The following is a 22741-nucleotide window of genomic DNA, read 5'->3' on the forward strand; positions in this document are numbered from 1 at the left end:
TACTCCCCAACAACTTTTGAACTGATGTACTAACTTCTGACATGTTCAAAGTATTAAAAGCTGATTTTTTTTTCCTGTGAAAACTGGAGTTTGACCACAATAAAGAGATCCAGATTAGCCTCGTCATCAAGGCAAAAATAGACTCCGTAGTGGTCTCTTTGACAGCTGTCTGCTGATCACACAGTGTAATATTGCCCCTCATTTGTGTGAAGCTATGACTCCTGCTCACTGCTGACTCTCACAATGAGTTATCCCATGGGAGAAGATAAGGGTTGGAATCATTATCTTGAGGAAGAGGAAGGGACATGTAAAAAGATAAAAAACAAACACCCATTAAAGAAAACAAAGCAAAACTGCCAAAAAATCCCAAACAGCAACAAACTCTACAGCCTCTCAAAATCTTCTTTAGAGAACTTGTTTTTTCACAGGTAACTTAAATTGTTTGGTATTTTGCCCCTTCTGTGTAGTAATTCAGTTCATATTGTGCTGATAAAAGCTCATACTGTACAGATCAAAAATGTAGACGTTGAAGAATGTCTTGCAGATGTTGTGCAGATGAATTGTGTAGGAGTTGAAGAAAGGTGTAGGAGTTGAAAAGTAACGTTGCTCAAACAGGATTGTTTCACAGTTGACACAGTGAATACGGTGCTGCAGATGTGTAATTTGTCTGGAGCAATTTGGAATGCTGTGGAGAAGCATTATTTCCTTTATGATCTTGTCATACCTGACATAAGGATAAGTGGATGTAAGCAGGAGGATATTAACTGGAAGAATAAGATCTATTTTCCATCATGAAACCCCATGAAATAAACAAGACAGAATTTTTCATAGTATGATTTCAGTTGAAAATAAAGTTTGGGGTTTCTTTCTTACTCACACTTTGAAAGGAGAAATTCAAAACACAAAAATAGTTCAAAATAGAATTCTGGCCATTTCTTTTTTGTAGCTCTTACAGAGCTCTTTTTCCTCACTTACAGAGATTCTGTGTATGTACAAGCAGGTAGCTGAACCAGTTAATAATATATCAATATAAACATAGTGATGTTCTTTGGAGTAACTGGAGTAGCTGCTGCAAATTTCTGAGTTATGGTTTGAAAATCAGTCTGTTGCATAGTGCTCTGAAAAAAATGGAAAGCATGTAAAACTAAATTTCAAACATCAGTGGAAGAAGTATTTAGTCTCTGTGCTTTATTCTGTATCTACAAAATGAAAACAAAGCTTATTTTCTGACAGCCTTGTTTTGAAAATAAATGTTTTGGGTTAGTTTTTTTTTTTTTTTGAGTATGCAGATGGCCTCTGGATTTGTTGTTAGGGAAATAATAAATGAGAACTAAGGAAATCTGGTGTATGAAGCAGAGTTTGAGCAATGACTGACTCTCTTCAGTCTGTTTGTTTTGAATGGTACAAAACACCTGTAGACAGAAAAGACGGACAAGATGTGATAAAATATCTCACTTGTCCACAAGCGTAAAAAACAGAGGTAAAACTGTTATTTCTGGCATACCTTTTTTTTTTTTGGTAGGTTGAATATTTTAATTCTTTTATGTTAGGGTTTGTTTACTTGGCAATGGCATGCAAACATGTTGCTTAAGTAATCTGTTGTGTTTTGGCCTCAGGCTAATCAATTTACATGGTAAATTGCATAATGGCATTATGCTTTATTCAGTATATCTAAATGTATAACAGTTTATCAGCATGGACAGATTTCAGACTGAAACTGTTTTATATGTGCCCAGCCTGAAGCAAGGACGGATGAGCACTGATCTTTGCAAAATCGTCTTTATTTTAACAGATGTAATGAGGCTTGTATGTGCTGTTCTGTATATACCAGCCACTAGAATAACTCCTGTGTAGTGAGTTTGAAATGTTGTGTTTGCTCTGCAGTCTGATCTGACCTTTCTCAAGTCAAATAGGATAGCATTACCATTCTTTATGTATGACTGTGTGCTGCTCTTGGAGCAAGATGTGCTGCCCGAAGGTATGGTTTTTGTGGCAGTAGAATGAAGCTTTAACTTAAAGTCTGCTGAATTTTTAACTCTTAAATATCTGCAGGAAACAAAAAAAATTACTGTACTTGACTGTATTCTTGTATTTATTTTGCAGATTACATTTATAGGTTTTGCAGAAGGGATGGGAGCTGCTCACTTGCAGGTACAGTATATATGTATCTGTATTGGAAAATTTCTTCTAAGTTGCGCCTAGATTTTTAAACAGAGGAAATTTGGTGTTCAAGAAATGGAATAGATGTATCTTAAGTATTTAAAAGCCTAAGTTTCAACTGTCATTGAAAGATTGAAAATAATTCTTTTAATATGATAATCAGTGTTTTATATATATTTACAATGTTACCTGGGTCAGTCTTTGTGTTAGGATGCTCTAGAACAACTTAGATACAGTGCAGGGGGGTGTTTGGGTGGGAAGAGCCTCAGTTGCTTGTGGGTTTTGTGGGTGCTTTTTTTTGGTTTGGGTTTTGCTGTTGTTGTTAATAGCGTGTGTGTATCAGTATTTTGGTTTGTTATCTTACCCTTAGTTGGAGTTGTACTTATTGATATGGTGCAGTTGCGTGTGTGAAACTAAACTGAGCTTTACTGATCTGACTTCTAGCTGTGAATTACTGATGAGGGTTTAGAAGTCAGTATTATGGTTATGCCTTAAGATGTTATTCTGGAGATTTAGATATATAGATAGATATATATAAAGGAAATATTATTTTAAAGGGTGGAGTGTAGCAAACTACGAGGGTTATCATGTGCCATTTTATAAGTTAAGGATTTAGCTTTCCTGTACAATTTACATATCAGTATAATTCATAACATACATATTCACAGTAAAATTCCATGTTTCTAATCTGTCTAGATCTTAGTAGAGATTGCTTGCAATAGTTTCCTGATGTTTTAAAATGTAAAACATTGTTAAAAAATGAAGAAACTTTGGATCCATTTTTGTTCCATATTAGATCAATGTTCCTAATTCTTCAAATTATAATGCTAGACATTTTTTCAAGTATGGGTAAGAACTGTTTCATTTTTTAGAGTTAGATGGAATGTAGAGAAAGTTGGACAGAACAGGATTATGGAGATTTGCTTTGACCCATAGGGATCAGTAGTGTTTGGACTGTTGGAAAAAAAATTTGGACTCTTTTGTAGGCCTCTCCTGTGTTAGATAAATCTAAAGGTTGTCCAAGGTCATGTTAAGGAAGTGCCTTGCTTATGTTTTTGTGATAGGGAGCTAGAATACTGTTCCAGTAAAGTACACAAAGATCATGTAGAGATCCATTGAGAGCCATCATTAGCTGAGGTCAGTGTTGTTGGGTATTTTGTGGGATGTGCAGCTGCTTTTCAGCACTTTCAAGATTCTGCTTTATGAGTTTTAGGCATCTTCCAAGTATGGACTGAATTAAATCTTGTTTACACAAGCTTTACATCACAGTTTCAGAGAGTAAGTGGGGGACAGGGTAAGAAATAGGGAAGAAAAGAAAAACTTTACCAGAATTAGCAGCTGTTGGGATTTAGGGGAGGTATGAAATCAACCCCATTGTCATTTGCATGCTTTTTTTTGATTTTGTATTCTCAATGTTTTTTATTTAAATTCAGGAGTTATCGGCTGTTTCTGTAGAGCTTCCAGATGTTCTGAAATCTCTCCAGTTGCGCAAACTAAAAGAAAACGAGGCTGTGTTTCTAAAAGACATAAAGAAAACCTTGGCAAAACCTTATGTCATGAAACATCAGGTAAAATTTTTGTGTCCTCTTGCATGTCAGAAGCACTACATTTTGCCTTTAAAAGAGTTTAGTCTTACTACACTCTGTCTTGCTTTTGGTTTTGGGCCATCCTAGCCACAGTAGTATTAATACTATATTTCTGTTGTTTCATGGAAATTAACTCTGTTGTATTGTTTACAGAAAATACTTAACAAATATTTAATTGTGATGCTGATCCCATCTGCTTAGTCTATAGTCCCTTTCACTGTCCATTTGGAAAGAATATGAAATTTGTCAACTTGCCTATCTCTGGTCTGCTCAGATAGCTTTCATCTTCAGCAGGCTTTTTTTGTTGAAACAGAGGTGCCCAAAATTCAGGCAATGTCTGGTCTTCATAAAATTCAGTGATTGCTTTTCTTAAAAAAAAAATTATAAATGCTGTTAATGATAGAATTTCCATTATTTTTATTTCTATATTGTTCCCATTATTACCATGCTAATTATATTCTTTCCAATTACAAACATAGCATATAAGATTAAAGGTACCTCAAAGAAACAGCCTATAAACTGAAATATTATATGGCATAAACATGCTCTGAAATACTGTGTTCCTCCAGAAATTTTTAACAGGAATTTTTTAATAGTTTCTTGGGTACATGTTATCATAGTTGTGTTACATTATTGTAGTGATTTATTCAGAATGCACACCTTACAAAAATGAGGAAGTCAATCTAACTATCATTCTACACAAACTGTTGAATTCATTTCCCTGTATTTAAAATATTTTAAAATTATTTGCTCTTCATAAAAATGCATTGAATGAATCCCTTGAAGATTGCTGTGTTTGTTTTCTTGTTGCTCTCTTTTTATAGAATCAGCTTCCCGAAGTGTTTTGTGTGATGAGACTGTCTCCTTCATTCCCAAGGATCAAAGTTGATTATATATTCACCTTGCTAAGCAAGTATACTGCAGGCGTAAGATATGCAGTGGAAATACACTCTTCACAAAAACATCAAACAGAGACCACCCATGGAGAAGATGATGACACCAATCAGTCGGTTTCTTCAATTGAGGATGATTTTGTCACTGCTTTCGAACACTTAGATGAAGATGAGCCTTCAAAGATGCTAAGTGCTGGTAAGTTCTTGCACACTTGTAGAAGTTGGTATTTGAAATTTAGGCTGTTAGGTTTTAATAAAGAAGTAATTATAAATAAATTGTAATTTATTTTTACATTAATCATGCTTTTTAAAGGGATATTATGCAATTGAAAAATTAATTTTTTGCTCTTTTCACAACAGTTTACCAACTCATGAACAAAAGATTCTAATCTCAATGTCAGATGGATATCAAATATAATCTTGTTCTACTTTGTGTGCTAAAAAATATTAATTTGTCAATGATTAGATTTGTATAATAGGATTTAAAGAAAATGAAAGATGGCGTTAATCATGAAAGATGAGCTAGCATTTTGCAACAATAGTAAACCCAGAAGTTGCCATTAAATGATCTTTTCAGTTTGCTGTAGTTCTGTGGAAATTCTTGGTTTTGAAGCAATCTCTTTTTACCTTTTTTCTTTTTTGTTCAGGTACATGCAGCTTGACTTCTCAAAACCATCGAGATGCTGCTTCACAGACTGTCCCTGCTCAATGTTTAGAAGCTGTTGACTCAAAGATTGTTGTGGGTCCTGCACATCGAAGATCATCTGCCAGATCTTCTACTTTGATTGATATTTTGGGACTTAAGGAGCTGCCCTCAGTAAAGAATTCAGTTACAACCTCAATTTCTGATCCCTGGATACAAAGGAGTTTCTATAAGCCATATAATCCTTCTGATCAAGGTGTTAATTTTTTACGTAAAACATTGTTTTCTTCCTCTCCAGCTGAATCCTCTGAGTCAGATTGCTCCAGCCCAAGCCCCATCATCTTCTTAGATGAAGAAGGGTATCAAAAAAGCTTGAAGGCAAAACTTCAGCTGCCAAAAATTCCAGTAGTAAAAGATGGTATAGAGGATTCAGACTCAGAAGTGAGTGAATTTTTTGATAGTTTTGATCAGTTTGATGAGCTGGAACAAGCCTTGGAAAACTCTTGTAAAATTATTAGGGATCCCATCCTAGGGAATCCTGCCCAGAAAAGGAGGACTGCACATGAAAAATTATCTTCTGCAAGCATTACAATGAACCCTCAGAAATTCAAGTTTGATCGTCCCACTCTCCCAGCCAATGTAAAGAAACCAACTCCTCGTAAGCCAGAATCACCGTACAGCAGCATCTTCGAGGTCCCGGATTCCCCTCGCCCGGTGAGAACATCAGGGGAAGAGAGTGGAGGCTTCTTCAGCCCCATTAGAACATCGGCCTTCAGCCCCCTGGGGAGCTGCAGTTCCTCCGAATGCTTGTGTCGAATTAATCTTGGTGGAGAGGGGACAGCTCAAAGTCACCCTGATGCAGCTTATAACAGTTACTCAGCATATGCTGACAGTGTTTCATGCGAAATACTGGGTTCTGTTCTTTTTTCTGAGTCCTCATCGGAACAAATGTGTGCAGAGAATGATTCAAAACACAAAAGGGTGACTTTAAAAGAGAAGAAGAGGCAAGCTGCAGATCTCAAAATGAAAACTAGTAAGGAACAAGAGAAGCAAACAAAATCTAAACATAAGTCGCTAATGATAAGAGATAGCATTCAAAAGTTTGCAACTGAATTGGTTGAAAAAAGTTTTGGCAGTGCATTTAAGGACCTCCAAAAAGGTGTTTCTTCATGCACAAATGCACTTTGCCATTTGGCTGCTAGGTTGACTTCTTCAGTCTTTCAAATGGCTTTTTATGAGATTGGAAGACGTAGAGCAATCTCGCTGAAGGAGCGTGCCATTAATGGCATAGCAAACTTTTTGGTGAGCGAAGCCATAACCGGTGCTTTGAAAGAATTGCGACAGGTAAAGAAACAAATATTTAACAACACTGTTGCACGGTTTGCAGCAGACCTTGCTGAAGAACTTGTGTTTGAAGGAATCATGGAAGTATGCCAATTTTCGTATCCATCAACACCTACTGCACAGTCCTCATCATTTGATTATGAAAACAAAGTGGTAAGATCCTATGCCCGAGATTTGTCTGAATCTGTCATTCAGGAGGCATTTATTGAACTCTCTCAGGTTGATGTGACCTTCACAACACAAGCAGCCATTAGTGTTTCCATGGACAATATCAAATATGTAAGTGCAGAAAGTATGTTAGAGTCAACAAAGACTTCCACAGTTTCTCCTAATTTTAATGATAGGGTAGCACAAAAGCCAATCCAAGACTCCAAGAAGGAATATACAGTACAGCAGGCTCTATTTTGTACCTCTGGTGTTGTGAGTTCAATACCTGTGCCCTTAGCTGGAAGAGCCCTTTGTCAGCAACAGGTTTCCTCTGATGCTTACAAAGTGAAAGTATCCACTGTTCCAAATGCTGATGACAGTACAAAAATATTCAAAGACTCCACTCATCCATTTTTCTCAAGCAGAAGGAGAGAGGAGGAAGTCGCTTCCTTCAGAAATATTTATCTAACTTCGGATCACAGTCAAAGTACGGAAAGTACTCCATCCCTCTTCTGTAGCCAGAATGATACCAAACTAACAAATAACAGATCTGGAATGAACAATAATTCAGAATTAACAAGTGGGTCAAAAGGCATTAATACTTTCTCTGGAACTATGGTAGATATGATAGTAAATGAAGCTTATGAAACCATAACCTCATCTAGAGTAACAAAAGCAGTAGAAGAATATTCGGATTTTTTAACAAGAAAAGTAATAGATAAAAAATCTTATGTTCAAGGCACTGGTGAAGACACCCCCAAGAGCATGTTTGCAGATCATTTGGCCAAGTATGTCATAAAACAATCTGTGGAAGAAAGTAAAACTGTGTTATGCAACACCAGTGAAAACTTAACATGTAACGTGAGCTCACAGACTTACAGAGATACCAGTCGAAAAGACCAATGTGTGATACAGAAGCAAAAGGCTGAGAAACAAAATCATGTTTCTATAATTGTGGAACAACAACAGTTGCCTTTGAATAATCCATGTAAATTTCTTACTCCAACTCATTCTGTTCAGTGTATTTTAGAATCTAAAGATTGCTGGCAGGAACAAAAGGGAAACAATTTTTCTTCAAAATCACCACCACCTTGTTCCACTGTGACTTTTACTAGGCATGTTCTAGAGGACTGTACTGACACAGGAAGCTGTTCAATAACATGCTTAAACAAGCCTTCCAAAAAAAGCGATCCCCAGAAACTATCAGCAGGAGCTTTGAATTACAGGCAGACCGATTGTTTTCTGCATGCAAATAGCTTGCCTTCAGAGATGTTTGGCAGTGAAGGTGCTTTGCAGATGGAAGAAAAATCAAGCCTGAAACATGGAAATACCTGTTTAATGCCCGACACACCCCCACCGACTCCTCTAGTACCATGTCAAGGTAGTTCTGAAAGGAATCTGAGAAAACTGTCCAAGAAACTGAAGGGAGAATTAGCAAAGGAATTTGCACCTGCAACACCACCTTCTACACCCTACAATCCATCCACCACTGATTCATCTGAAACTGACCACGACTCTTTGGAAAATGAGGAATTTATGCTGAAACTCATGTGGTCGCTTTCTGAAGAAGTGGAAAGTAGTGAAGATGAAGATCATTCTGAAATGCCTGTTGAGAAAGGGGAGCATTCAGCAAAAACAATTCAGTATGCAGATTGCCTAGCTAGCCACATAATTTCGGTAGCAACTGTAATGGCTGCTTCCCATTTAGGTGGTAAAACAAATGAAAGAGAAGCTGGCAGGCAGGCTCAGTTAGGGATGCAAAAGAAAAGATGTAGATATACTTCATTTGTAAATATCCCAGAAGAGACATGTAATTCCTTGTGGAATTATGCAGGTGATATGGCAGGAAAAGTCATCAATGAGGCCAAGAAAGTAGTGAAATCAAGGCATTGCAAGCTGTTGAGGTTGAAGCGGGTTAACTGCCAGGTGGATTGCTTTTATGTGAGTAAAGGCGATAAAAATGGTAATTCAAAAGAATGGTGTGGACCAGTACAGGACCAGTGGCTGGGAGAGCGAGATTCATCTGGGCTTCCTTTACCACAAGGTTCAGGCACAACAGGTTTGACTTCCAAGTACCCAAGCTGTGAAAGTGTGACTGACGAGTACGCAGATCATGTTATCCGCGTTCTGAAAAGAGAAGGAGGTAACGCTGAGCTGTTGGTGGATCAGTATGCCAGCAGACTTGCTTACAGGTCTATCAAATCGGGCTTGCAGCAAGCTGCTAGAAAAACCAAATTCAGATATAGCAGAAAAACATTCCCTGGGAAAAATGCACAGGTAAATGGTAAGCTGGAGCTGATCAAAGGGAATAAAGATTCAGTACAGCAGGTGAAAAGCAGCATTCATCGCTGTGAAGGCCAGATGTTCGAGAGGAGTGTCGGTGCACAGAGAATGGAATGTACAGAGTTGTTACATTTTTCCGAATCCCTTGCTCACAGTATCACTTGTGATGTCAGGAAGAAACTGAAAATGTCGGGAGCGTGTTTGCCAAAGTCTCTTACAGATTCCTGTCTGTATAAAAAGACTGAATTTGATGAAGTCACAGGGGATCTCATTAAAACAAGGTTTTCTAGAACATTTCTTCCTTTCTCCCCAGATCATAAACTCTATCATAGTACAGGTAATATAAATGAAAATGGCTACAGTGAAGGTATAATTCAAGCTATAGAACAATATGCTAGGAAAGTAGCAGATGATACTCTAGAAATGAGTTTAGAGTCAGCTGTTCTCCATGTGGCTGAAAACAGAAAAAATGGGGATAAGCTCTCACACACTGAGAAACTGTCTCCTTTTTCTGGAACTGTCTGTAGATGCTGCAGTATGAAGGAACATCGATACTGTACAGAAAGTATGTCCCATCATCTACCTGCACAAGGATCCTGCATTCCAGTGAGGCATTTTCTTCATTCTGGAGTGGGTGGTGCCTGTCAAAATTCCAGAGTGTTTCAGCTTGATATTCCCAAAATTCACGTTGATGTAGAACAGAGGACAGTGTTTTCTGACAAGGGGGCTACTGCAGCTGTAGAGAAAACAGAAAGAGAGCTGAGTTACACAAGTCTGACAGCTGACAGTGGTATTGGACAAGATGGAGTCAGTTTTGCTGAAAGCCTTACTACTGAAATAATGACATCTGCTATGACTAATATTGGTCAGGCTGTTACCATAAGGTAATATTAATTTTCTCTTATTGTTGCATTTTGTACCAGAAAAAGGATTGTTAACACAAATATGTGCTCAGAAGGAATGTTAGATATATTTTCTTAGAAAGATACACTTTATGTTCTGAATGCTTTCTTTTTGTTCTTCTGGTTATGTTTAAATTACTCAGAACTAGGGGAAAAAAGCTTTTTTCCACCTATGTGAGCTTGAAACCAAGGATACTATGTATGTCAGCACATATGTTCCAGTAGGTGACTAATAAGTGGAACTTTTTGTTTCAATTTCAAAAATAGTACCTACAGTTGTACATACTAGTCCTTACAGGTTTTGCTGGTCTTTGAGCCATGACAGAATCCAGGTTTGTTCCCTGCTCATACTTCCTCTTCAACATCTGATGCTGGTCAAATGAGCCATTGCTTTGTAGTATGAAGACTTCATTTTTTTATTATGGCTATGTTGTGATAGTGTCTTAACTACTAGGAAAAAAAAAAAAGCAAAAGAAAAATAACCTGTTACTTTAAGAAAAAGCAACTTATTAAACTACACTTCATCTTATCAAATAGTAATACAATAACGAAGGAATTGACTTTGAAATTCTTGTGTATTTAGCAAAGAGTAACATACTGTTTCCTTTATTAGGCATATCAAAAGGAAATATTTTCCACAGTAAATCTGTGGCAAACAACTGTTTCCTAAGACTGATCATGCTGTGATCAGAGTGAAATCTTTTCAGGTCCAAGATCAATCCGTACCCCTTTTTTTTTTCATCTTGAAGTAATATTTATATTCCTACTACTTTTTTTTTTTTTTTTGAGGGGAATTCCTCACACTGGTTTTTTTCTCTGGTGTTTAGAGGGGCATCATGATGAACAGTAAATTGATTTTTATAAGTTCAGTGGCTGAACGCCACAGTAGGACTGAACTAAATTTTTCAAGGTTTGATGTGAAACACATGCATACTAAGAGCATAAAAGTGCTTTTGAGTATATTGTTAGTCTTTGCAAAACAGGGTTGAGTCTTTACTTGATGTGTGACAAAAGAAGAAAATCGTGTGGTGATGTTTTTCTATTTCTATGGTTTCAAAGATGACACTTTTATTTAAAGATTCTAATTAGAATATGCCAAGAACAAAATGCAGGGTTCAAAGAGATACTGTTTATTATGTAATTTGGGGCAAGGAAGTGTTATTAGAATTTTGCTGTGACAGAATTTATGAATGTTCCTTCTATTGTCATCTAGCGTGTGGTATGTAATGCATATGATCCTTGAGAGACTGCCTTGTGTGATGTAGACAACTGGTGCTGGTATAACTGTAAATAAAAACGAGAAAAATGACCTTTTTATTACCCTGATGGGTTCCAGTTCAGGAACATATTTGTGCAAATTAATGCTCACTGGAGCAAAGTGTTAGGAATGATGTGGTTAAGGTTGCCTTTTTGAATAGTGAATGTTACTGTGGCTGCTTGCTATGTGGGAGTAGGCTGATCATTTTTCTTGAACTTCCTACTGCTTCATATATAGATATATATATAGATAATCACAGTGTGCACATGAAAGTTAGTTCATAACTGCATGTTCTCATTTTGTAAGGGGTTTTTTTGTTTGTTTTTTGATTTGTTTGGGTTTTTTTGAATAAGGAATTCAAGCTTCTCTAAATGAATTTTTTAAGTGTCTTCTGAAGATTAACTTCCCTGGGGTATGGTTGCTTGATTAGTTTTTGGATAAAAAAATTAAACTTACTTCCTGAGGGGAAAAATTCTGTACAACCCCTGCATTGCTACACTTTCTTGAAGGAAGAAAACAAATCTTTTTTTGCAGAAAACTTTCTAAAAAATGGAAAGCCTAATATTTTAGTCACTAGTTTATACTTGAGCACTTTGCCCTCAGTAGCAGATGACTTAAAATGCTTGTACTGAAGGCAGGCCAGCAAAAATTGCCAAACTGTTCTAGGGTGAACAAGTTCAGGAATGGTAAGTCTTCTGCTTGTCAGGTGTACCTTGAAACACAGACTGCAAGGCTACAGTGCCTTCTGTGCTTCATAGCAAATAATAATCCAGATGAGAGAATTCTTTGTACCACTCTTTGATTTCTAATGAAAGAATTCCTAATAGCAATCCTTGATGTAAGCCTGTTGATGTTTCAGATTAATTTGGTTGCACTATTTCTTGTGTTCAGAATAGGGCACAAATTAAGGGATTCCCCACCTTTTCTTTTCCAATGGAATTTAATGTCTTTGGAATGGGTTTAAATTGCTGTGAATGAACTAAACACAGATGAGCATGAAATGCAGTGATGTTTTTGTCTTAAATTTTTGTTTAGCTCTGTTGGAAGAGAAGGATTTCACTCTGTTGAATCTGTTGTTAGCCAGCAGATGAGTCTTAGTATTGGTGACGATAGCACTGGGAGTTGGTCCAATCTAAGTTTTGAAGATGAACATCCTGATGAGAGCAGCAGTTTTCTTCACCTAAGTGACAGGTAATTATAAAGATGTTGGTATAGCTAAACAGTTACCTTGACATCAGATAACTTGTCATCAAGTGATATTTCTCCTGGGGTTTGGGGGAGAAGAGATTATTTTTGTCTTCAACACACAATGACTTTTTAATTAAAAATGGCTCTAATATCATGATTTTGTTTTCTTACAAAATGTTGTTGGCCATGAATGTTCATACTCTGTAAAATATATGGAGAGCGCATTGTCCTTGATGCCAGGGAATCACATACAGTAAAACTGTACATATAAAATTTAAGTATTAGCAAAAGATGTAGGCATTTTAAAGACAACCTGCGTAAGGTTTTGAGAATACAGGTTATAAGTTGTGCTCTAAAATATTAAAACCTAATCCTTGAGAAAATGTTCTCTATAAATTCATTTATTTTTGAAAAAAATGATGAGCTTTTACAGCTATTTTTGTCTTTTTTGGGACTGGAATTTTTAAGCTGCTCTAACTGACATTGGTGGAGTATTTATATTCTGCCAACCATAGACTTGCAGGTGTGTAATACTGGAACTTACCTGTTCAGGTTAGTAACTTTTTCTACAGAGCTTCTCCCTGTACTGTTCCTGGCTGATTGATAACTAACAAGGATTAGAATGGCAGTTCTAAAATTTGCAATGTCTCTGCCTGTTTCCAGGGAGAATTATACTGAGAGTTTTGGCCCCAGCTTCTATATAAGGAATGTATGAGGAATGAATAAACTTAGTTTTTTGTGATTGATATAAAAAAGTTCAGCATTTCTGCTGAAGAATAGCAGAAATGGGAGAGAGATTTTTTCTTTAGTTAGTACTTCCAGCATTACTGAGATTAAAGAAAGTATGGGAGACATGCATGCTTAAGTAATATCTAAATAGGTTATTTGGTACCAATGTGAAACTACTCAGTTAAATGTCTGTAGTATTTTTCATGTTTTGCTTAACTAAATAATTTAATCAAACCACTGCTACAATTTATCACTCATGCACCTTAATAATTTTGTAAAAGAATGCATTAACTCAGAGTTATTTTAGTAAAACATCATGTCTTGAACAAGTGAAAATGATGATGAAAATGTGAGTATAAGGGAGAATATTCACTATGTTGGCAGTTACACAATAAGATATAGATTAGTTGATAAAGGGAAAAACTATAAAAAAAATTCTGGACCAGTAGTGCTTGTGTTGTATTTGTGATGTGTTTATCATTGTCAAAACAGATGTAAATGAAAAGAAGGTAATTTTTTTTAACTTGGAAGAAAATCTGTGGTTCATTAGTGGAGGAAGGATCTGAGTTAACATGTTAGTCATAGAGGGGGAGGCATAATTTGGATAGTAAGGTGTTGATGGAGGAAACAGGCATGTGCAAATTGATCAGCTGGTTTTACAGAACTAATTGTGGCTTGGTAACAGCACGTGTGTTTGTCTGTGTTGCTGAGCTTTATCAGGTGGAAGCAAGAACCTGGGGTTGTTGCCTTGTGTAAAAAAATATAGCCAGGGGGAGATCTGTAACAAGTACAGATTCAGTAACAATACCCTGTTGTGGTTTAACCCCAGCTGACAACTAAGCCCCACCCAGCCAGTCACTCCTACCAGGGTGGCATGGGGGAGAGAATTGGAAGAGTGTAAGTGAGAACACTCATGGGTTGAGATAAAGACAGTTTAACAGGTAAAGCAAAAGCCATGCTCAAGCAAAGTAGCAGAAGAAATTAATTCACTGCATCCTGTGGGCAGCTCCATTCAGATGAAAAGTATTTAGAGAACTTGCTAGTTAGTTATGCGGGGAAATGCTTGTGTCTTCTGCTTTTCATGCCTAAATCTGGTGACTTAAATTTAGAATTAAAAAGTTCTTAAGCTTTCTCTCTAGTTGATTTGTTGGTATAAGCATAGGCATAGACATAGGCTTTTCATCCAGCATCTAGGTTGGGTTATAACTCAGAGCAGAAACCTCTTGCTTTTCTTGTTATTCTTCTGCTGACTCTTGTTGAAGAGCTGCATGAACCATTACAGAAGCATTATAATGCCTTTGCTGTTTATTGCTTGTTTTGTGGTTACAGAAATTTATTTTAAAGACTGCTATTTTGGCTGTTAACTAGGAAAAGGTCTCATCCTTTTCTCATAACTCCCTGTAATCATATGGTTCAATATATATTATTATTTCAGACCAAAATTGACCTCTGTAAAGTGCATTGTCTTTTACCTAATCAGAACTGTAGTGTGCAAAGGTTACTCTGTTAGATTACAAATTCTTTATTCTTTAGTCTGCGGACCAGCGCAGCTTTTACTTCTATTTTTGTTTTGCATTTGTAACTTCCAGTGAAAGAGGCACTGTGAGTGTAAAGTATTGATACCAATAGGTTATATTAAATTTTTTATACCTGTAATGTAATGATTTAAAGCCAAATTTAATATTTCATAAAAAGCGTTATAGTCTTGCACAGTAGCTCAAGAAATGTTTTTTTAGACCAGGTTTGCATTCTCTGCAAATTAGTTTCTTCAGAAGCTTCTGCTTTTTAATTTTCTTTTTTTTCTTGTTAGCATAACAAGAGAACTCTCTGAATTTTCTTTGGACATGTAGTCTAAATAAGCAATAATGTACTGAATAGGGCACTTAAAACTTCATGTTATTTGAGTGTGTTTATATTGTAGACTTGCTAACCTGCTGTTCACTGTTTGGAAATCAGGATCCAAGCAGACATGCTGGAGGGCAAGAGACACTGATAGGTGATAATGTTACTGACAAACACTTGAAAGAGATCAGTGTCTGTCTCTTGAAATGTTTTCTTCCCCCGTTCTGCTGTTTGCCATGAGTGAAAATGACCTTCAACAGTCACATAAAACTTAGGTGGAGAAAGCATCTTCCTGCAGCAGTTCTCTGCAGTTACTCCAAAGCTTCTCATGCCATCTGTAGTAGGCAGTCTGCTTTCTTGAAGAATGCTGGATATTTGGAAGTTCTGTTCTTGGAAGGCTTCCAGACATCCTCTGGGGGTGGTATGAAGTTGGGGAATGAGATTTGATCATATGAGTTGCTCAGTGTTGTACATATTGACAGGCTTAACAAACTGTGCTATTTATAATGACTAAAATTAACGAGCGTAAGAACATGCTCAGTTTTTTTAGTTGTTTGCATTGGGTTGAATGTAGTCACAGAATAAATGCAGTATTTTTGTGAACTGTGAGTGAAGTAATCTCTTCAGTATTGTTTCCATAGATTTAAAAACCTCATCTTTTTAAAAGATCAACTTGCAGAACAATATTAAAAATGAAAAAAAAATTCTTTAATAATTCCTTCTCATCAGGTTGTTGGAGATCGTTACTGGGTTTTTGGAGTGAGATGGTAGAATTTTGTACGTGGAGTTGTCTTCACAATGCATAATTTTATTAACTGTTAGCTGCTCCTTAAGCAAATAATACAGATGTAATCTATTTTCTTATGAGTAATCATTTTGAAATTGTTAGCTTTTAGAAATAACAAGCCATGTGCTTAGACCTGAGGACAGAATTCCTGCTAGCACTGATCTGAAAAATTAATGAGTACAAATTAATACTTTTCACCAGTGTACTGAAACCTGCTAGTTTTGCATTATTGCGCACATTGCTGCTCTGGATGGCACTGAGTGTCATGTTTGTTCCAGTAAACCTAGAAAGTTTCAGTGCTCTTGCATTAAATGTCTTGACAAAAGAGTTGTAAGGAAAATGAAGGTTCTAGTTTGAGCTATTGTTCTTTTCTAGTTCAGCTGTCTTCTCTTCTTCTCCTGGCAGTAATGGTAACAGCAGTAGCTGGAGCAGTCTTGGTTTAGAAGGGGATATGTATGAGGAGAATTTATCCTTTCCAACATCAGACAGGTTGGTTGAGTTGAGAAATATAAACCAGATGGGTTCCTCATAATTAATGCATGAAATCATCATTTTTGAAAATAAAAATACCGTACATTTTTTATGCTGATACATTATTCACACTCTTCTCACTTAATCACAATATGATTTTTTCATTAATTAATCCACCCTGAATGATTAAAATTTTCTGTGCTAAAACTGATGAATGTATTTTGCTTGCAAAAGGGTCCCTTTTTTGCATGTTCTTGCCTGCAGTTTTGTAAGTCTTTAGATTTACTTTTTTTTTCATGCAGACTAGAGCTTGCTTCCTCAGGATTTCTGGGTTTTTTCCCTTTAGCTTGTGTAAACTTTCCGAATTGCGTAGTAATTGGTTTTTATAGACCACTTAGGCTTACCTATAGCTATATCTGTGACATAAGGTGGCTGAACCTTTTCACATACAAAGCAAAACTATCAAAATCAAAAAGTAGCACCTTTAACACCTTTCTCATTTCTCTCCTCTCTCTTCTTTTCCTAAGAGAAAATCTTGTAACGTTGATGATAAAAGTCTGTTTACAACATGAAATGGTGTGAGAAGCAAAGCTGCTTTTCATGATCACTCCTTAATTCTTCTATGATTTTCATGTTGTTTAACCTTCATTGCAGTCTTAGAATTTACTATATTTATTGCATATTTTGGATTGTATTCATATTTTTGTTTTCTTAATTAAAATACAGTGATGGAACAGAAGATAAAGATGAAGATTCCAAGGATGCTGTAGAAGGTAACATCAGTTCCTGCATATACTACTGTTCTTGTCCTGTGCACTGTACATTAATTTTTTGTTAATTCTTTGCCTTTGTAGTCTGCAAAACAAGGTGACAACTCTATTATCCCTATTCATCATAATGAATGTCAGTCAAGCGTCAGAATGTTCAATTATGACCTACATAATCCTCTTAATACACTGAAATTTGCAGCCTTTGGGAAGTGCTAGTTACTTACTGATGCTTACATGAATTTAATAACATAAGGTAGGGAACGAACTTTGATCAGCTTTTGCAAAGTGTGAATTTATATGCAGAGCTTAACTTAAAAAAAAAATATTTGTTAAGGAGCCATGGCAATGACTGCAGTCAAAATGCTGAAGAAGTTATTCAAACTGGGCACATTAATCTTGGGAGAGAGTCATGAAAAACAATAAAAATCTTGGATTTGATGCATTTGCTATTTTCTCTTTCTTCTTAGTGAAATACAACATAAAGTCTATCCAGAATCTTGTTACAACTTTGTGGTTTGTTGGAAGATCTCTGTGGTCTGGTTCCAGTGTGATTGATGTGCCAAAGTTTGTTAAATGAAATGAAAGCAGCCAATAGACAGTGTGTGAAGATGGTTTTAAGATGAGCTGACGTTAGAACAAGTTGTAACAGAGCTCTTCTTTGTGTTTAGTATGTTCTGAAGATAAAATAAGTGTTTCCAGGAACCTCAGCTACTTCCTTACGGAGGATATTCTGCCTTGTTGCACATCTTCAAGTAGTCTTAGTGTAAGCAGAAAGATGTGTGGGGTTTTGGTTGGTTTGAGGTTTTTTACTCTCTTTTTAAGTTCCTGGAAAATGTATGTAAGTGACCAACATCTCTTTAATTGTATTAAATCAGATGTGACTCTAAGGATATAAGAAAATAAAGCTATATTAATGAGTATTTTTTCCTCAGAATAATTGTAATTAAAATATTTTCTACTCAGTGGGTTTCATCTGCTTTTTAATATGTTTTTGCTTTCTTTTGGTCTCAACTTTAAAAGTCCTGGCATCTCAAATACTCAAATTGCTCAATTAGGATAGTGATGGGATTTTTTCTTTACATGGTTTAGGTGTTACCTACTTTCTGTAGTGCAACAGATTGCTTTATACTGTATTAAGGATTTTCTAGTGAAATTTTTCCAGTGTAAGTTCCTCACCTCACTATTGTTTTGCAAAGGCTCTTTCTGTTGTGTTATTGTATGACTCTTTAAACAGTGTGCTAGGTAGAACACTGTACCTGGTCTAGTACACTTGGTAGTTCTGTTCATGTCATACCTGGAAATGTTTGGCTTTTTCTAAGCTGACTGTGCCTTGGTCACCAAAGAATTTGAAGCAAAGTGCTATTATCAAATGTACATCTATTTTATAATACAAAAAAATGTACCAAAATTTCCCAGCGATGTTACCACAATGCTTTCCACACACTGTCATAATTTTTTTAAAAAAATTGTTCTTTCTCCTATAAAGAAGTTAAATTTTGTGGCTCCTAGACAAATAATCTGTTAACCACTGAAAGCACTGTTTGACAATTTTGCTAGGTAATTTTCTCTTGCTTTTACTTTGAGTGGAATCTGTTTCAACTTGCTTGACTTTGCCCCTTTGGAATTAATACCTTATGTACCTCAATTTTCATAACCTTAGTTGGAAGAGTATTGAGGCTGAGCTAAACTCAACATGAATAAATGTTTTTGTTGCTGATATATTCCATGTTTCTAGAGTCAGGTTCAGTAATCTGGAAGCAGTGACTCCAGCTTGGAGAGCACTACATAACGTGCGTAGTTGTTTCTGGGAGTGTGGCAGAGGATCTCTGTGGTAGCTGGATACAGAAACTCAGCTTGGGAACAGAAGTTGACAATACTGTAGTTCCTTAGTGTTACTAACACAGCTACTCTTCCAATGCTGTACAAATTTTTAGAACTTAGGCTGTAAAAGAAATGTTGAAAAACTGGGTATGCCTTAGTAAAACCAGTGGTATATTTTGGTCAAGTTCAAGAGGCAGTCCGGTCAGTGCAGGAAAAAATTCAGAAATACACACTTCTTAAAATGAGTTAGATAAAGGCATAGCAAAAAGTAGCAGCTGGAAATGGAAGGAGCTGATGGACCATGTGAGAGCCATTGCTGTTCAATGAACAGCAATGAAAGTCTATGCTAAATTTGTGTCATTTGGAATATACATTGTAGTTTAGGTATCTTTTAATATGTAGCTATGTTTGCACATGGTTGTAAATGGGATAAGCAATACGTCCTAATGGGAAAGTTGTGAAACACTTGAGACCAATCTAATTTTTTTCTTTCATATTATCTGTGTATACTAAATTGAGGGTTTTTTAAGATAATACCGTCTATAAACAGTGAACTACAGAGATTTCTTTGAAACAATTTGAAGCTATAGATTTGCTTATTTTGTATTTAATGTTAGGTTTGGAGCAAGTGCGAAGGACTTTATCAATAATGAATATTGATCTGGAACCAAATCTAGTGAACCCACAGCTCAGAGCAGCACTCCAGTGGCTGGCAGCTTCTGAAACAGAGGTGTCTGACCTTCACTTCCGCGACATTGCTGCAAGGGAATTTGTCTTTGTAAGTACTCGGGCTTGATGGGTGGTGGGAAAGGGGAAGGATTTCCTTGGCTTCCATTTGCTGTGATATACCAGCTGCTATTACTTCATTTGCTGTTCACTGCTGAGGAAAATCATTGTTTAAATCTCGAGAGGTCAAAGTGGAACAGCATGTTTCACCTGTGTATATACCATACATATACCAGTATTCATCAAAGCTGATTTTTTCACTTCTCCACTTACAAGTGTTTTACTCCAAAAAGGATGCAATTACATAATTTCTGTTTGGTGAAAATTATATTTATTCAAGCAGTTTTTACTTAGTATTTAAGTGTTTATAAATTGAATCTTTATGAGAACTTGGTCATGCAAATTTTTTTCTAACTTAATGTGTTCTGCTTAGGGTTGTTTTGTTTTGGTTTGTGGGGGTTTTTTGTTTGTTTATGTTTTGTTGGGTTTTTTCATAGCAAAGATGCATTTTCTTGTGTGAAAGAAATTTAGTTTTGAAGTAAATATTATGTCTTCATTCTGTAAGCTACTAAAACCAAAACTACTAAAAAGAACTATTGATAAGATTGTTATATTCTTAAGTGCCTTTACTTTCGTTTTATTAATCAGACTTTTAAAAAACTGGGCTTTAGTAATTTGTGTGTCTTTGGAAAGGCTCAGTACTTTGGTATGCATGCTGTCCTGAGTATTTCCATCGGAAACACATGAGAAAAACTTCTTATTCAATAAAATCACAAAACCTATTCTTTCATGGCTGCACACCAAACTACACATGGTAGTTTGGTTTTTTTTACATTAAACCTGTATTTTTTAATCAACCAAGAAATTACTTCAACATTACCTTGTTATGGAAAGGCTAACTTAATAGATATATAGGAATTGTCTCTAATGATGAGGTTCATAGGAATAATAATTATAAATTGTTTGTATTTTGTGACCCGATAATGTAAAAAAATGCTAACATGATGCCATTAACAGCATTTTAACAATTAAGATCTTGACAAAAATTACCAACTGTACTTACCAGTATACTAAGGAAGAAAAAGCTTGCTCTCAGTTCTGAAATTTAATATTGACTCTTCAGCTTGGGGCTTTCCAAAGCATACATCATCATGTCAGGAGAAAAGTGGAGTTACTGGGAGGTAAAGGTCAGTACGACAAAGCAGACTCCCAGAGCTGGATGGATGTGTGCACTGATGGTGCCTAGTTACTGGACCCTTGTGGTGACAATGTACAAGGTGCCTAGAGGCCAGTCCGGATCATACCTGGTCTGCATTCTCCTAAGAGAGTCTCCTGCCTTCCTCACACACAAAGAGAATGATAATTTTGGAGTGTTTTTCTGCCTATGTCACTGTATGGAATGTGTCTTTGATTTTGAGAGTAGGAAGTTTTGCATTCTTATTTGAATTAACCCGGAAAGTTTGGAAACATTATTTTGGCATATAGAAATATATGCCCTATGCTCCTTTTCTGGAGCTTGGTATGTTTGATTTAGAATTATTTCAAGAATATATTTGGCTGTACATTAGTTCTGACAGAGTGAACTTTGTGCTTCTGTAAACTGGAAGGCAGTTTGAGAATACTTTTCTCCATTTCTGTGCTATTTGACATTGTTGGGTTTAGTCCTTATATTAATATGTTTCTTCTTTGTTACCATTTATAAGTGCCTCAACACAAAGAAGAAAATACATCACTTTTTCTGTTCTCACATGCTTAGCAGAGCATTCTTTGGAGGTTTTGAAGGTTTTGTCAATGAGTCTGAGTTAGGAATAACTGCCATTCTGACCTCATGAAGTTTTTTGCCTTCTCTTGAAGATCTGTTCATCTGTTTCAAGCTTGTTGCAAATACTCAGGTAGAGTAGGACCCACGGGTGTTAATAATAATTTATTTTCTGTGTACCCAAGACACGCGTATCTAACAATATAATATGAAAGACACAAACGAGATGGCAGGTGCCTCTTTTTTAAAATTTTCTATGAGTCTCTCATTGTTTGGCCAGCTCTGAGTTAAGAGACTACAGAGTTGTGGTGCTGAGATTTGAGCCAGTGCTCCAGGACACACAGGGAAGATATTATTAGCTGGCTGTATATGTGACCACGACTCCAGCTACCTTAATAAGAGGACGTACTGAGAAGAGCACTCTGGAAAATAGCAGTGTCTTATGACAAAATGATAATGTTTTTCTACTAATGTTTTTCTACTTGACACTTCATTATAAATTGATACTGAGTTGACACCTGAAGGTAAGACCTTCCAGCAGGCAGTAGTCATGCAGTCCTGAAAATGCTACAGTAGTTAATTATTGTTTCAGTTAGTTTTCTAGATGATTTTTAGTTGTCCTGATGCAGTTATGTTAAAATAAATTGCAATTTTGTTTCCCTCCCCGGAGGCAGAGCATGATTACCTGTTTTTATTCCATCGCCCTTCCCGATGGGCATGTTCTCGGGCCCAGCCCGAATGAAATGGGAAGCGGTCGTTGCCGGCCCTTGCAGAGCCGAGCGCGCCCCGCAGAGGGCGCTGCAGCCCAGCAGGAGGCCATGGCCGCGGGGCTGCTTCCTTGCAGCCGCGGCGCTGGGGCAGCTCCCGGGGACCCTCGGGGGTTAGTCCGGCTTCCTGGGGAGCCCCCGGGCCCTAGAGCTCGTCGGGAACAGCTGTTTGCTGTAGAAGCGGCGGGTGAGTTCCGGAAGGGAGCAAAGGCTTGTGCTAGCTGATGGCAGCATGGTGATGAGCCTGCAGGAAAGGCAGAAGGGCTCCTCGCGGGTATCAGGCAGGGTATTGCTCGCCGCAGCTGGGTAGGAACTCGTACTTAAGGGTGCTTGTTATGCTCAGCAGGGCAGAAAGACCTTAAATACCTATGTATGGAACAAGGTACATTTGTTAGGAGGATAACAAGAAAACAGTAAATTAGATTAGATAGTTCTTGACTTCTGTGAGATGCCTGACGACGGGACACGCAATTGCCTGGATTAAAAAATCATATGTATTCCATTTTTAATGAGACCTTACCTGCCTGTTTTAAAATTCCTGGTTGGAACAAACTCTAATATTTCACTTGTCTGGCAGTAAGAAATAGATTGGTCATCTAAAGAAATAGTGAGATTAAACCTAAAATTAAAATTTGTGTGCCAGTTCTGTAGTTTTACTGTGGTGG

The 22741-nt window shown here is 36.7% G+C and overlaps 1 protein-coding gene across 4 annotated transcripts in view; it reads left to right on the forward strand.

The window, feature by feature from the left end:
• Positions 1–22741, forward strand: part of AKAP11 (A-kinase anchoring protein 11) — a 42340-nt gene that overhangs the window by 15893 nt on the left and 3706 nt on the right. The window contains exons 4-11 of one of the 4 annotated variants that reach the window (XM_084223650.1): positions 2104–2151; positions 3594–3728; positions 4571–4835; positions 5287–9940; positions 12252–12407; positions 16138–16251; positions 16960–17006; positions 19442–19602. In XM_084223650.1, the coding sequence (XP_084079776.1) occupies positions 2104–2151; positions 3594–3728; positions 4571–4835; positions 5287–9940; positions 12252–12407; positions 16138–16251; positions 16960–17006; positions 19442–19602 (5580 nt within the window). The remainder of the gene's footprint in view (positions 1–2103; positions 2152–3593; positions 3729–4570; positions 4836–5286; positions 9941–12251; positions 12408–16137; positions 16252–16959; positions 17007–19441; positions 19603–22741) is intronic. The other 3 variants (XM_084223651.1, XM_084223652.1, XM_084223653.1) reach the window with 3 other exon arrangements.

The sequence above is a fragment of the Fringilla coelebs genome, assembly GCF_963513975.1.
Source record: "Fringilla coelebs genome assembly, chromosome: 2".
In the NCBI taxonomy this organism is placed as follows: domain Eukaryota; kingdom Metazoa; phylum Chordata; class Aves; order Passeriformes; family Fringillidae; genus Fringilla; species Fringilla coelebs.